The sequence below is a fragment of the Chelmon rostratus genome, chromosome 3 (genome assembly GCF_017976325.1).
Source record: "Chelmon rostratus isolate fCheRos1 chromosome 3, fCheRos1.pri, whole genome shotgun sequence".
NCBI classification, from domain to species: Eukaryota; Metazoa; Chordata; class Actinopteri; order Chaetodontiformes; family Chaetodontidae; genus Chelmon; species Chelmon rostratus.
The window spans coordinates 13,094,436-13,110,967 of NC_055660.1; the positions used below are offsets into that span (position 1 = coordinate 13,094,436).

Genomic DNA, 16,532 nt, shown 5'->3' on the forward strand with positions numbered 1-16,532 from the left:
GAGACAAGACTTATGAAGCCGACAAGAGCCCGGTGGTGAGATCTCATCTCTGCGGGGAAAAACGGCAGATATGAAACAACTGCAGGGAGTCATATCCTGCCATGATGCTACAACACTGCAACAGCTTTGAGCATAATGAATTAGAACACATTCATCTTGAGATACATTAAACGGTGGAGATTTGCCTCCTCGTTGAGATAATGTTCAGGCGTTTACGGTTAAGTAGATATTCGGAGGAGAGATGTGAGGGGACGTTTTTGTTGTAATTTCAGCAAATGAATTGATTTTGATCCTGAATCTGTAGGATGGTTCAAGTTAATTGCTTAATAACTGAAAGGTTTCACACATGCCACGTATTAAATGCAGATGTGATTTCTGAGGCTAAAAAAGTCCCTGAACTGCACATGTATAAAATACTAACTGTAGGGAGAAGCTAGTTAAAGGGCTTAAATTACTTCTTTTTATGCCTCTTTGCTGGCAGCAGGTGATATCTCAGTAAGGCCTTGAGGGATTTTTTTCTCAAATTTGACACAAGAGTCCACTTTGACTCAAAGATGATCTGACTAGACTGACAAAATTTCATAAAAATGTCTCATTTGTCTCATCATGTCTAAATTGATGAAGTGATGACATTTTATATCCAAAAGGTTAAAGGTCAATTCCACTGTCACATTATAATATTCTGCAGAAACACTTTTCTGGCCATTATTCAACACCAGAACTCAGGGACAGAAGGGGGGACTGTGACCATATATCACATCTGGTCAGATACTGAACTGGTAATACTAATCTTTGATGTCCACCTGGAAACTCTGCTGATTGTACAGATCTTCTGTGCTGCCAGGATGAAGGTGTGTGTGAGTGAAGCATCCAGGTTTTACAGTTTGTAGCGTCTTTGCAGCAGCATTCATATCTGGAGCATTGTAGTCCAACACAAGCTCATTGGTTCTGCTGCTGTTGAGCTTCAGGTGATTGCTGTTGCACCGTGTGATGAAGCTCACTATCAGCCCTCTCTACTCTCTAAATAGCCAGTTAATACCTTTAGTTACATTCCGTCAAAGTCTTCACTGCATCTAATATTTGAGTCTGAACAGATGGATGGAAATGCAACTTGACTGGTTCATGGAGGTGCACAACTGCAAGGTAATTCTAGTAATAATCATGAGGGATTTGCTGCTGTAACATATCATCTCGCGACATCCACCATCAGGGTTCATATTTTACTTGCGTAAAACTGACAGCCAAATCCACATCACAATGCTAACGCGGCATGAACATGTACAAGGCCAAATGTTTAACATTAAATGCTAAATATTAGCATTTAGCATTATCCACGAAAGGCTCCGTCGTTTGCAAGCAAGGATGGAGGGAGGTTCACCACTTTGTGAACACATGATTGGATAAAGAATATTACTGCATAGGCTCAGGAACTCTTTGTAAATGACTGAATTCTGTTTTTATTACAGACCAGGGATTTTTATATCTTATACGAAAATAATGTCAAGACACTGATACTTGTCCAGCATTTCTAGTTTTAGTTGTTAATAAGAAAAAGTGAAAACAGAGAGAAACATTTCTGATAGTTGCTAAAGATGGTGATCAGGAAGAATCTCTTTCTCTAAATCTCTTTAAATCTAGACTAAAGACTTGCATGTTTCTTTCTGTTTGAATGTTTTTAATCTACTTTAAAATGGTTTCTGCCCTCTTGATTTAGATTTTATTATTTCATGCTGTGTCCTCTATGTAATATTTTGATGCACCATATAAAGAATGGCCTTTGTTTCTGAAATGTGCTGCACAGTAAAGCATTTAAATTCTGAAGGCTGCGGGACAGAATGACATATTGTCTGACACTCTGTTAAACCTGATGCTGTGATCAGTGTGCCTGCTCCAACCATGTGAGCCCGGAGGACATGCTGAGGGATTCGCTCTAATTAATAACATTTCATTTAAGATCAAAGAGGGAGACCAACATGTGGTCGCTTCCTCTGCCCAGTCCTCCAATCCTCTCTCTGATTTCATGCCGACACTCCAGTCGATCATCGCCCTCCCGGTTTCTTCTCTTTATCGATCCATCCATCCCTTTCCCATCCCTCTTCATCACCCTCACTCTGAAGCTCACTCGCCATCTTCCTCCTTGCTTTTCCTCTCTCCTCTATTCCCCTCCATCCCTCTATTTTCTCTTCAATTTCATCATCCGCCTCTCACTCTCCACCAACCCTTATTAGGATAATTTCCCTCCGTCCTCTCCTCCTCCCTCCACCCCGCCTCAGTGATGTTTTCGCATCAAAAGGCAACTACTATATCATGAATCGTCTGTTGAGAGGCAATTTTGGGGGCTTGATGGATAGATGAGTGGGGAGATAATATCCAACGGCAAATCTGGTAAAGTGCGCGGAAAAGTGTCCTTTTCCATGTGTGTGTCAATAAATTTGTTTTCTCATATAACTGGTAACTACTGGTGGAGATGGGTCATGGTATTAAGATGCCTGCTGAGCCAGTAGGGCCAGACACGGCAGTTTAGCATAAGCAGATACAACACATATGAGATATAAACTGCGGGGTACCTGCTCTTTGCTTGGGTGAGAGTAGGTGTTAAAGGTGGCTTAAAGGTAAGGTCAAAACCTCATTTAACAACACGCTGGGCTCACCCAACATTTGGCACCTTTTCCTGTGCATTGATAACAGGAAGTGTGCGCCTGTTTGCAAGAGTATGTGTGTGTTCCTGCGTGACTGTGAATAATGAGCAGAGTGACAGATACATGAATGATGCTCAGCAAGAAAGGGGAGATGAAATGAAGGCAGGAGGGGAGTGGATGAAGGAAGCCGGGAGGTGATAGAGACGAGAGGAAGGAAGGAGGTGAAGGAGGGAGGGAAGGAAGTGTTAGGAGGCAGGGAAAGGTAAGAATGGTGGGAGCAGAGATTGACAGATGCAGAGAGTAAAGGGAGGAGTGAAGGGGTAAGAAACGAAGGGAGACAAGAGGGGAGAGGGGAGGCAGAGCTTGTGTCTGAATCGAAAGGCAGGCAATTAAAAGTTTAATAAAAAAGACAAGACAGCCCCTGGGTTGGGGAAGTAACTGGGACTGGCAGTCACACTGCATTATGATAACACTTTCACACATACACACACACACACACTCTCTCTCTGACAGGCTAAAAGAGAAATATAGTGAGGCGAACATGCATCAACGCTCATACACAAAAGCATACACACCCACTGCGGCACATATACAGACAGAGGCTAAAGGATTGGAATTAAAAAGTGTTTTATCGGAACAAAAGGGGGATTCTTGAGGGATTTCAGCTCAGCTTTCACTCTGACACTGTGTGTGTGTGCGCTTCTGTACGTGTGTGTGCATAGGTACGTGAGAGAGAGAGAGAGAGAGAGAGAGAGAGAAAGAGTGAGGGACAGCATTTCATTGCAGTCATCTGCTTGGAGGAATTTCAGAAGTAAACTGGATGACTGCAGAAGCTACAATGTCACTGCACGTGTGTGTGTGTTTGTGTGTGTGTGTGTGTGTGTGTGTTAGTAAGTATGAGTAAGTATGTACTAGTGTGTATTAGACCTCAGTATCATCTTTCTTCACCTTTAAGCGGGTTTGCATATAGTGATATGGTTTCATCATGTAAAAACGATTCCAGCCATGTCTTAATTAAAAACCAACAAAATAATGTATTTTGGGTCGAACTGAACTGAGGAGCCTTGTCTGACATCGTGCCAGCAGAACCCAGTTCTGCCAGCAGATGTCTGAAAATATCCTTGTTAGAGCCTCATGATGGCAAGATGTGATTTCAACCATATCACCCAGTCGTCTGTGTGTGAGTGTGACTTACAATAATGAGTAGAATGAAGTAGATGAAGTTGTAGAAGGAATGAGCATCCATCACGTAGTACATGATCTCCACCCAGCCCTCGAGAGTGATCACCTACAGTGAAGGAGGAAGGCGACGGTGAATAAACAACACGTGTATCCACAGGAGGTGTCCTGTTAAAGGAACAGCCTCACAGTTAGACAACCACTCTCATGTCTGTCCATTAACTACAAGGCTACAGCCTGTCAGCTTATCTTAGCATAAAGACAAGAAACAGCTAGCCTGCTGTCTGCATGTAATCTGTACATAGCCTGAGGTGAAAAAATGATGATTCACCACTTTAAAAGAGATTATTGGACTCTTGGCTGGGATCGTTGCCTCACTGGAGTCTCCACTGGTTGCCTCGCAACTGTTCCCGGCCAAGAAACATCCCGACACATGACTTCTTGTTTTCACAAACTGTCTTATGTATGGATTCAACAAATGTGATATAATGTGTTAGTGAGCTTTAGAGGTAGCACCCCCACCCTTGTGTTTCCAGTCTCTTGACTTTAACTTGTGTCTGAACGTGAATAAATGCATTTCCCAAAAATGTTAAACACTTGTTTTAACCAACAGTACAGCACTAAGCTTCATTACAACTTTTATTCAATGCAGTTATGGGAGTTTCAAAGAAAAGCTTCTTTTTTGTTTGTGTTCTTTGCACACACATGTATCACCAAGCAACCGAGGACATCTGATCTGCATTCATAATACCTTTCAAAGCTAATTTGATATTAACTTTTTGTATTTATCTACTCATCTGAGATGCTGCTGCCTGTGAAAGGATTGCTGGATATATTGCAAGGTTCTTGTTCCATGAAATGGTCTACTTGCTGCCTCGATGCTACCAAGTTTAGCAGACTTCTCACCTGGAAGATGACAATCCAGGCATAGGCGATGTTGTCAAAGTTGATAGCTCCTTTGTGGGGGTTGCTGTGCCCGGTATGACAGCGGGTGTAGTACCGGTTCCAGTTGACACACAGCCCTGCTACACTGACGCTCCCATTGGTCAGGGGCTCGGGGCTCAGGCCCAGCGACTGGCGGTAGAGGGCGTCGTCTTTGTCCAGGCAGCACGCCCTGCCTCCCTCGCGGCGGGCCGGGACGTCAGAACAGGACATGATGCCGTTGTCGACGGGCAGGGAGCAGATGAAGGGTCGCTCGTCGTCCTCGTCAGCCATGTAGTAGGGCCGAGGCAGACTGATACCCGTCGCCCTGGAAGCGTAAAAGGAGAAAGAGGTGAGTACAAAAGTTAAGATTAATGTGTAGCCCTTTAATAACACCACAATAAAAATGCATTTTGAAGTAAAAAAAAAAGAGCGAGCAGCGAATGTGAACAAAAAAAGTTCACATGTTAAACACGAAGCATCGCATTAAAGCAAGTCTATGAAGTAAAGATGTGTTCTGTGACTCAGTGTTGCACTATATGAGCCACGCAACCGTGAGTTGGCAGCACTTAAAGTATGTAAATATCAGTCTTGTATATATTTGTCTTGCTTTAACTTGAAAGTCTAGGAACACTAGTAAAACTGAGGGCACATTTTGAAAACTGTAACATTTAAGTTGAGATATTCTCAAAGACCAGGCATCTTCTTTGCCGAGCTTTAAACAGTGACTCACGCTAAAGGCCACGTAAAAGGTCTGCAATATAGTGCAATTTGAAGCCGGGTGTAAACTGACTGTGCCTGATGAGTAACCAGTAAAATCTGAAAATCAATTTTAAACGTGGCTAGTGCAGATATGCCGTAAATAAAGTTATGTAATTCGGCCTGGTTGCTACGAGAACCTTCCTGACACATTCACAGGAATCCTGAGACACAAGAAAGACCTCCCATTGCTGCCAGAGTAAAAACACTTCCAACATATGAGCTATTTTCGCTCCATCCTAGATATTCTTCCACTTCCACAATAAAATAGAGGTTAGTAGTCAGACATGCCATCAAAAAAATTGTGCACGTGCAATCATGCTAGCTTATTATGAGAATTTTAGACAAAAAAAAAACACTTGTCCTTCACGGCTATTTCCAACACTGTGTGGCGTGAGATCAGAACTGAAAGCATAATGGCCACAGGCAGAGAGATGAGTGGATGAAAGGATGGAGAGAAAGAGAGGGAGTGAGAGACAGCCACCGGGAGTGATGATTATGGTTGTGATGGCCAAATTGAAAGAAATTGACACCAGGAGAGAGGCGCTGATGGAGACACACCAAGCTGATAGCAGCTGCCATTGTGTCTCTGACCATTTCCTGTAGTTTTTGAGCTGTGTCTGGCATCATTGGCTGTATTCTTCACATATTTGCTGTGGTCAGACTGATTATGTTGAACTGGCAAGGCAATCACCGATTTCACCCATTTAATGTGGCATCAACTTGTTTCTCACTTCTACCCTTTTTTCTTCTTCCACTAACAATCGCAGGCTGAAAAGCATAAGTGCAAAGCAAAGTATACCCTTTAAAGATAAGACAAACGTGAGGCAGCATCAAGCTTCACATTATGTCTTTGCAGGCGACTTGTGAGACAGACAGAGGAACGGGTCAAAAGCAGTGCATGACTTTACTACGTCAAAAAAGTAAGAAAACTGAGTGATGGAAAGAAGAAGAAGATAGAGGGAAGAAGGAATGATATTAGAAAGAATGATAAATGTGAAAAAGGAAGAGATCAAAGTATGAACACCATACAGTATAGATAAAGAGAAATAAGGGAAGAAAGTCAGGAAGGAAGCAATGAGAGAAAGCAAAAAAGCAAGGAAGGATGGAAGGAAGCACGAGACAACAGAGATAAAGGGAAGGAAAAGAAATCAAAACTGAATCAATAACTGAAAGACGGGGAGAAGAAGAATAGTATGCGCGAGGGAAAAAGAAAAAGAGACTGTGAAGGTGTTTGCCTTGTCATTACAAAAAGAGCAAAGCAGGCGCTCCAGACAGAGAACTGCAGAGCTGTGTGTGTTCTCACTTTAATCGGAGAGCAGGTTGCTGTTTAAAGGGCAAAGCGCAGAAAGAGATACAGATGAATGCAGACGGTGGTTAGCAATTACATCTGACCTGGTATTTGAGAAGGCTCGATAGAGGCGGCATTGTGAATACTACCCTGCCTCTCAGTCTATGTCTTTGTCACACTCTTTGTAAGTCTTTCACCGACTCGGCCTCTCTGTATTGTACTGCACTGAATACAAGCTTCAGTTAAGTTTATTCCGCAGCTCTGGATATTTCTGACCAGGCCTCTGTTTCCTCGTCTTTTTTCCCTCATACCATTCCTCATTTCCATCATATCAATTGATTCTGGTCGAAAAATCTCTTCAGTTGCATCATCCGATCTTGCTTGCAGCTGCATTGGCTCATCGGGCTTAACCCAAATATGCCACAAGCATGTCTATCTTCTGTGTATTAAAAAACATTTTCTGGCAGAGAGTTAGATGAGAAGATCGATACTGCTCACATCGGTCTGTTTAAGTAAGCTTTGCTCTGTCGAAAGATTAAAAAAAAAAAAAAAACTCCACCAACCAGACCCTGTAAACATGCATTACGCAAGAAGTGCCTTGCAGTGAAGTAAAAGGACTGTTTTTGAAACCACACTCAAGTAAAAGTACTCATTGTGCAGTAAAATGGTCCCTGTCAGTGTTTTACTGTGAAATCAGCTGATTGTGGATTAATATTACTGCTGCATTAATGTGTATCTTGCATTTTACTGCTGCAGATGTTTAAGGTGTAGCAGATTTTAACTACTTTGTACACTGTTTCGGCAGTATAATCTACAACAATGCATCATGTTCTATGAGATCATCATTTATTTATAGTGCCACTATCCTTTGAAAACCTTGTATCTCTTCAGTTCAGTTCAGAAAAACAGCCTGTTTTCAGCTTTGTGCATTTTCCAGCTCATCCAGGGGAGGTTTTGAAATTCACAAAACACTTCATCCTGCAGCTTATCAGACAAAAAAATTCAAAATCAACAAATTTGGAGATACATGGTTTTCACTTGACAGGAAGGATGAAAAATTGTAATCTGAAAAGCAACTAGTAACAAGTAACTAAAGCTGTCAGACGAAAGTTGTGGACACAACGTTTGCCTCTGAGATGTATACAAGTATAAAGCTGTGTAAGATGGAAGTACTCAAGTACAGCACAAGTATCTTGAGTAAATTTCCACCGACTGTCATCCACCTCTGCAACTGTTCTGGCTTCACAGAACATTTAGCGTCCCTGCTTCCACCAGACAGATGGATAAAGTTAGCAACTAGGAGCCGGTGACACCTCAGCCATAAGAGTTCTTCTGCTTCTGCCCCGAAGCTACCCAAAAACGATGTAAATATTTAAACCACATTCAACAGGTCTGCAGGAAGAGGATGCGGGAGCTCGACCCGGAAGCTTCTCTACACAAACCTCAACACGAACAATTTAATTTCCTCTTTTCAACCCGCCAGCTACTTCCAGCTTTTTGCCCACGACACTGCTGTCTTCTTCTCTCCCTCTAAGTGCTGGAGCCTTGTTTTAGTGTGCCATTAACTGTTCAAAATGTATAAAACCTGCTGAGGTCTGGCCTAGTGTCTCATTAATTGTGCACTTTGTTTTTTTTTTTTATGTCTGATCACTTTTTTATTTGTTTTCCAGTCTTTTATTCCCGAGGCTGCAGTTAGATGACGAGCACCCTCGCCAGCTTCTTTGCTGGCTAAGATAAGCTGGCTGGCTAAACCAAACACAAGGCCAAACAGCAAGAAGAAAATGTTTCTGGCTCTACTCAAAGCCTTAATTACAAATATGTGATGTATGTATGTTCTTTATAGATTAGCATTGCGCTGCCATATTTTTCTCGGTAGTATGATGAGTAATGCAGCTAATATGTGACTGATGCTACGTACTTTTGAGACTCCCTGTTGTGTCTTATGGATCTCAAGTGGCTGATATGTTTAGTTTGTATGATGCTGAATGATTGTTTCTATGATAAAGAATCAAGAAAGTTGGCTCCTTTCTGTGAACACTTATGAATATTCTTCACTGGATTGTCCACACACAGGACAGCAAATAAAAGCTTACAATTTTTAAACCAGCTGCTATTGATTGTGAGGTTATTATTTGCAGGGGATTTTAGTTGGTGGAAGAAGTAACAAATTTGTTTTTATATCCCCCTGTACAACCAAATTGCTGCTTTTTTGAGAGTCATTCAGCTCATCATGGCAGGTGGGAGATAAGTCATACCTTATTTGTAATTGCCACTCTAAGGCAATATTTGCTTTATCAACGAGCAGATTGTGCATCTGATGTGGCCTTGCATTAATAAAAAGTCAAACACCTCTCTATTCATCTGTTATCCCGTTGAGCCCACCTGCTCAGCTCTCTCTTTTCAAACATCAGCTCAGCAAAGTTCTGGTTGCTTTTATTTGTCTGCAGAAAGAACGTGCATTACAGTGAACCTGTGTTCCCAGGTAGGATTTCCTGTCCATCACCTGTGACTTCTGTCGTTCGTATCTTTCAGCTGCCTGGGAACAGCAAGTATAAGTGAAAAAAAAAAACGTGACCGTCCTCCCACTTGTTCTACTCATCTTCCCACTGCACTCTCCACCCGCTAATCCCCAGAGATTCCCCCTGCACATGACCGAGCCGACATCCAGCGACGGCAGGTATCACAGCCTAGCTCGTTATCAGATCGGACATCGGCTGCGTGTCTCTGTATACTGAGGTGATTATGTTCGCCACCAGACAGTGTCAGACAGCAGCCTTTTCACGCATGATGAGATGTTGGACTCCTGGCGGCAGAGAAGCCAGACAGAGGTGTGCACTCTCGTTCCAGGAAACGTTGATTTACAACTGTCACACACAGTTTGCATCAGCTCTGTGGCAACAAAAATTAAAAGAAATCTGCTCGTGTGCATGTTTTACCAACATTGGATGACACGACTGAAATTAACTCAGGTGGGTCAGGACATCCCATGATTACATCCCCTCTCCATCTCATCTCGGAATTGGTTGCCATGGTGATGGCCTTCCCCAAAGACTCTCATCAGATCATTATTTTCTCTCTGGGCTCGGCAGCGCGAGCCGGCGTCCAGCCCACTCCTCAGTGCGACCAAACGGGCCTAATCAAAAGCTTGGCTCTGGATTTGGTCTCCCCGGGCTTTCGCTCGCCGCCGACCGGAACCCATTTTCTCTCTGAGCTCTGTGTATTCACAGTGGTATTAGCTGTACTCTTAATCACAGAGATATTTGGGAACAAACAACACCTGTTAATCTTCCTAATTCGGACATACTATTTTTCTTGGCTGTTATTGGGGGACATGAGGAGTCATCATAATTCATTACCGACTGGGATTTTTTAGCTTTTTTGCAAATGTTGAAGAAGTCACAGAAATCTCGCTCGTCACCATCTTGGTTTTTCAGAGCCAGAAGTGACCGTATTTGGACGAGAGGGTGGAGCCTCTGTCCTGATTGGATCTGACTGAGAACCAAAGACAAGCCATGGTAGGGACTTGTCAGTCCCTAAAGCATAACCTGCTTTAGCGTCTATTTTAATCTAATGGAACCATAATTTACCAAATTTATGGACTTTTTTTGTAGCTAGTGAAGCACTTCTGCGTTATCTTCACTTTTCAGACCCAGCAGCGTCTAGTGTTTTTCCCAACCTAGATGAGATGAAACAATGCCCACTTCTGACAAATGCCTCGATGGCTGCGTTTCCAAGGAAACGCCCTCACGTGGTTCACTCCTCCTCCGGAGCCGTGATGGAACTCACGGTGCACTGATCTTGGTGAATTTAATGTTACTGTTTATCAGAGTGTTGAGTCATGTGAAATGTTAATTTGAAGGACGGTGAGTTTGTTTGTGGTTGGTCTGTAAAACAAAGCATTCAGCGGATCATGAGCTGCAGTTTCCTAAACACGCAGACCTCTTCGGCTGTCGTAGCCATGTAGCTTGGCTGCGTAAAGGCTGGGTGACTGCAGGGCGGGCTGCCGCTCGGCTGACCCTCCATGCACATCGAGCTTTGAAAAACAACAGCCAAGACTAATCTAGTTTGATTTCAGCGTCGGCCATACTGTGGTTGTATTTAAATTCAAGCGTTGTCTCATGTGAGGCAGTCGTTTTTGCTTGTATGATGTTCAAATAAAAGAAGAAAATTATAATGTGATGAAGCATGGTGCAGTATTTCAAGAATAATAGATAATAACAGAATAATACAATGTATAGTGATACATTACCATGATATGTAATTATATATATCATGATGAAAGATTCTGGCCATATCGCCCACCTCTACTTCCAAGTAATTCATCCCAATTAAATTAAGCTAGCATATTGTAACCTACAGTCTTTTAGTCAGTGCACAGCAGGTCATGCAAAGCTGAAATTCATCACATACGGAGGATGCATTTTCCAAAGGAGCCTATTGATTTGATTGTTGAATGTGTGAACATTGACTTTCTTCTTTTATACTTAATATATGAATGATTGTAAAGATGCTGCTTAGTATCTATGAGGGTTCATGTCATGTAATGTTTGCCCATGGGGACAATAAAGCATGTCTTATCTGATCTTCGGAGAACGTCATTTTGTAGTTTTGTAGGAAACTTTTGCAAACACTTGCCAAGTCATTGTTAAATTGTTGTTCAAATTGCAGTTTGGGCATAAAAATGATAAATCATTCAACCTTAAGGTTATGTTGCATGGGAACTGTGGTGTGGTTCATGGAGTGTGAGAATGTAATCAAAACCAGCTGTGCGAAGTCGCCAAAAGATGCACAGTTCTATGGGTAGAAGTTGAAGGACATTGACATCTGACTGACAGCAAACAGATGCGGTACACAATCTAAAACACACAAACAAGCATGATGGCTGCACAGCTGAAGAACACAGGCAGAGAGTATCGGTAGTCGCTGTTGCACTACTCTGATTTTGAAAAGGCATGACAGAAAAGTAATTGAAGTTCTGACACTTCCACCAAAATAAACAGCCCACAGCCACTGAGATACAGAACATTAATCCTGGAAATACCATGCAATACTACCGCAACAATAACGCACCGAAAGATTTCACCCCAAAGAAAAGGAAGGAGGACAAGTGAAAAGATATAGAAAAGTAGACTGTAAAGGTTAGAGGGAGCAGGAGATAAAGGTACAGTGCAAACAGTTCACGTTATTAGCATTCTAAAGCTAAGACCTTTTCCCAAACCCAGACCCTGCCGTGTGTATCAGTGGGGTAGTCTGTGATCGTGTGTGTGCAGAAATGTGCACCCTTGGAAGTCAACCACAGTCAACCCGTGCGTGTTTGTGTGTTTGAGCAGACTGTGGGAACAAGGGCATGTGTGTGACTGTGTGTGTGCACCCAGCAGGGGAGGATTTGCCACATACACAGTTAATTGCTAATGTATGTGAAGATGAGGGAATGGTATTGAGAGCAGCGGTGGGGAAAAAAAAAAGGAATTTTTAACCAAAACCACTAAACTAACCTAATCCACGAAGTAGATGTGTGGTGCCAAACTGTTCTCCAAAATGCCAGTGTGTGATACCTTTGCTCCAAGGTTCGGAGAGAAAACCCTCCTCATTCCAAAGGGAGAATAAAACATCTTGCGTATCTCTACACTGTGAAAAAATTATTGCATTTAGCCTGAAACTGAGGGCTATGTTGCCTGCACGAGCAATTTAACTTACAGTGTTCAACCTGCTACACACAGCGATATTAAACCAGTCTAAAACACTGCTCATAAGTTGTGTTCACTGACCTTTCTTCTGAAGGAATTTCTGCTTTCCCCTCTGTTCCCTTCTTCCTTTTGTCTTTCTTTTCTCTTTTATTTTGAGTCAGTGTATCTTATTGCATCAATGTTAAAGTCTAGCAGAGGTTGAGATTAGAGGTTAGCAGTGTGTGTGTGTGTGTTTGTGTGTGTGTGTGTGTGTGTTTGTGTTGGGGGGGGTAAAAGAAAAAGAGCGTCGTGTTTTAATTAGTGGCAAAATTGACTCTGAGATAATGATATTTGCTTTCTGCAAATTTGGGTCTGCAATCAGCCTCATTATATTAACACTTTAGAGAGAGAGAGAGAGACAGAGAGAGAGAGAGAGAGAGAGAGAGAGAGAGAGAGAGAGAGAGAGAGAGAGAGAGACAGAGTGAGCCTTCATTTCCCTCTATGGTAATATCAGTAAATTGAGTAGATGATGTAATTAATCTTCTAGAATCACACTGCAGGAGGGCAGATAATGAGAGGAGAGGTTACAGACCCATGTAGACACACACATATCGTAAAACATGTACAACATGTTGTGGCCAGTGTGCTCTTAATGTACATCTATACTTACTTCCTCATCAACAAGCACACATTCACACGAATTCTGGAGCGCCAGTTTTACCCGACGCGTGCTGGGACTGCACCAGTTGCCGCCGAGCAGCTAAAGCATGTTAGTCATCTTAGTCCGTGAAGCTGTAATCCCCTGGTGCGGCGTTAGGACAACGAAACACTTTAAACGCGTCATTCACTATCGATCCGAGACAAAACCGGCCTGGGAGCGAGTCCTTCTCTGCACATTGGTCACCGTTTCGAAGCGATATCTAATGCTAGAGGTGTGCTGGTCGCTGTGGATATGTGACCACACCGGATCGTAGAGAATACAGAATTAAACATGTGGTCAAAGTGCTTTTTATTATTTTTGCATTTTAGTAAGTCTGTTTAAAAGAGTGCAAGCTGCAGTTATTCAGGAATTATCAACAGGTTGTGTTTTTTATTTTTGCTGTTTATGTATGTCTTATCAACAATATGCCAGTATTCGAGTGCTTTAAAGAATACAGTAAGGATTATGGACAATTAACAAAGGTTGAATGTTTACATTAAAAAAAAAGAAAAAAAAGTATTTTCTAAATTTTGGTTTTCCACACTGCACCGAAAAAGAGTGTGAATTTTGTGTACTGTTAAAGCCCCAGAGTGCAGCATGATGGAAACAATAGTGTGCAGATATGACACCCACTCAGACAGGCAGATAAACTTTGAAGCTGACGGAGCAACACGTCACTGATCCTCGAGCATCACATTGTCTCACACTTGGTTTCGCTCTCGTGCTTTCTTGTTCACACACTGACACACACACACACACACACACAAACACACACGCAGAGCAGGCGGTGACTCACAGTGTGAAGTTCTCCTCCGGGTAGCAGCGGTTCCTCAGCAGGCCCGCCCACAGCTGCACTCCGATGATGCCGAAGATGAAGAAGACGAAGAAGCAGAGGAGGAGGACGTTGCCCAGCATGGGCAGAGTGTCCAGCAGCAGGTTCACGAGGATACGCATGCCTGAGGAGACAAACGGAAAACCATTTACACAGTGACGCATGTCACTTAATGTTAAAGCAGGTGGTGGGTCGGCCATCTCAAGCAGAGATGCTTTTCTTGTTGGGTCAGGACTAGAAACTGTGTCCAAATCCACTTTCACTGAAGGATGTGGCCCACAAAAATGTGACCGTTGATGGACTGAAAGAAAGGGATCTGAGCTTGTGCTTGCCCCCTAAGTGGAATACTTTGCTTCACCAGAGGCAGCGTCCTCATGGGTTCAGGCCCAAAACTAAATCTACGTGGTCATTTTCGAACTTCCAGGAGCTTCCTTCTCTGAAAACAGTCAACAAAGGTACAAATACGAGTGGTCCACTTGGGCAACTTGTGTAATACCTTCGCAGTGGCTGTTATATCTTCAACAAACAATAGACAAGTTTCTATTTGAATCTGTATAAAAGACTGTAAAAGCCTGTATGGGGGATGACCAATACTTTCATTTGCCTTTCTCGACATTTCTGGACATTCACTCCAAACCACAAACTGATTCAAACAGACAGTTTCGATCACAGTCAAACCTTTGTTAGATCAAAATGTTTTGACCAACAAAACTAAGTTTTTAAGATCATTTTTAAAATTATTTTGTCATTTTTTATTTGTCTTCTGAATCAAAATACATGGTTGTTTTAGCTGTTGTTTAGAATGGACACCTGTTGCTTGTTCTTGATACAGTGTGATGCGTAATGTTTTCTGTCAAATCTTTAAAAAGATCTACGACAGAAATGTTTTAGAAAGCACAGAGACTATAAAAAAATGTGTGTGTTTGTGTGAGACTAAGGAGACAATGCGTGGATTAGTCATGTTATCGATCCCTAGCAGAGGACACTGAAGGTTAAACTAGTCCTCCACATTCAGGAAAAAGGTAACGCGGCATCTCTTCCACATTTCAAAGACCTTTTGATGCGTAATGAATCAGACCTGCAGTCTGCCTGAACAGGACCACAGCTGGTCTACTCTCACATCAGTTGACCAGTCATCATCTATCCTCTGAGGCAACCAAAATGGTAGAAACACACACAAAGATGGATCTGCATAATTTGTGCACACACTTTTAAAAGCCCCCTCCTCTCCAAATAACTGCCTCTCTCTCTCTTTCACACAAACACATTCTAGCTCACCCCTCCCACACTTCTGCTCACTCAGAAATGAAAACACTACACTGGCATTTCCATACGAGCCGTCGTACTTTCATAATTAGCTAATCAATCCCCGATCTCCACGCTAATTGTGATCCCACGGCCCATTGCTTTGCCTCTGATCTGTCTAAGGAAACTAAAGCAGAGGTTAAATTCTATCTGTAAAATAGATTGAGGATTGATGAGGCATTTAGTTGACTAATCAAGGATAAGTGGGCAGGCGGTCCTCGTACCTTCTCCCAGGGGTCCTGGCAAATAGCATAATGATTTAAGAAGATGTGTCAATCTAAAGAAGCAGAAGACAAGGAGGCTGCAAAGTCTTAAAGGACACCTGGCTAATGTATGTTTTGCAAAAGTAAAACATCAAAAATGAGAAACCGCCATGAAAAGAAGAGCCGCATTTTGCATGGTGTGTATGTATTTTATCTGAAGAAGAAAGAATCCACCGTTGCATGAATGCAACGTTCTAGCTTTACATCTGCTGGTGGGAAACGTTCTTCAGCACTGCAGCAGGTTGCTAATCCCAACTGGAAAAATACACATTTCTCGCGAGAATCAAATCCAAAGGGCGAGATTTCAGTTTTGTTGGGAAAAATGTGAGATGCCTTTCTCGCATTTAAACACAGGCAAACACCAGCATGACCTTTGGTGAACACGAGGCTGAACTTAGTCCGCATTTTTGTTAAATACTTAATGATTTAAGTGCATGAAATTCATCTAACTTCAAACGGTCAGCTCTCACTGCCAGTCAGGGAAAAATCATTACAAAAGGTGCCCAGAAAAGAATTTTACTTTCATCAACTTCCATTAATGGCCTCATGTTTTATTATGATTATCGGTGTTAACAACACAAACTAATCTACACTGAACTACAGCCTGTCGGAGCCGTGTAACCCTGGCAGTGCTGGTGCCAGATGTTACACATCACAGACCCTGATCTCCTTTGAGAAAGTTGAAGCAGATGTCTCTTTTCCTCACAGTGAAGTCTGTTTGAAGTCAGGAGCAGCTTATAGTGCTGCGATATCACTCAAGAAACCCTGGCGTGAAAATATTAATAATTAATAACAAGTGATAACTTCATATATTGTTTCGAAATGCAAAGACGTTGCTCATAAAAACCCAGTGGAAGAAAACAACAATGGGAAATGTTAAAAATGTAAAAAGAGACATATGAAAATGAAGCAGGGATAAAACAGGGCAGAAAAAGGATGCTATAGAACAGCTTTTTTGCCCAAGTTTGAGATGTGAT

At 42.3% G+C, this 16,532-nt stretch overlaps 1 protein-coding gene across 1 annotated transcript in view; it reads right to left on the minus strand.

Annotated features, from left to right (window-relative positions):
* Positions 1-16,532, minus strand: part of LOC121604421 (voltage-dependent T-type calcium channel subunit alpha-1I-like) — a 168,619-nt gene that overhangs the window by 94,651 nt on the left and 57,436 nt on the right. The window contains exons 5-7 of the mRNA XM_041933929.1: positions 13,952-14,111; positions 4,725-5,067; positions 3,835-3,927 (exon numbers count right to left, since the gene is read on the minus strand). Of these exons, the coding sequence (XP_041789863.1) occupies positions 3,835-3,927; positions 4,725-5,067; positions 13,952-14,111 (596 nt within the window). The remainder of the gene's footprint in view (positions 1-3,834; positions 3,928-4,724; positions 5,068-13,951; positions 14,112-16,532) is intronic.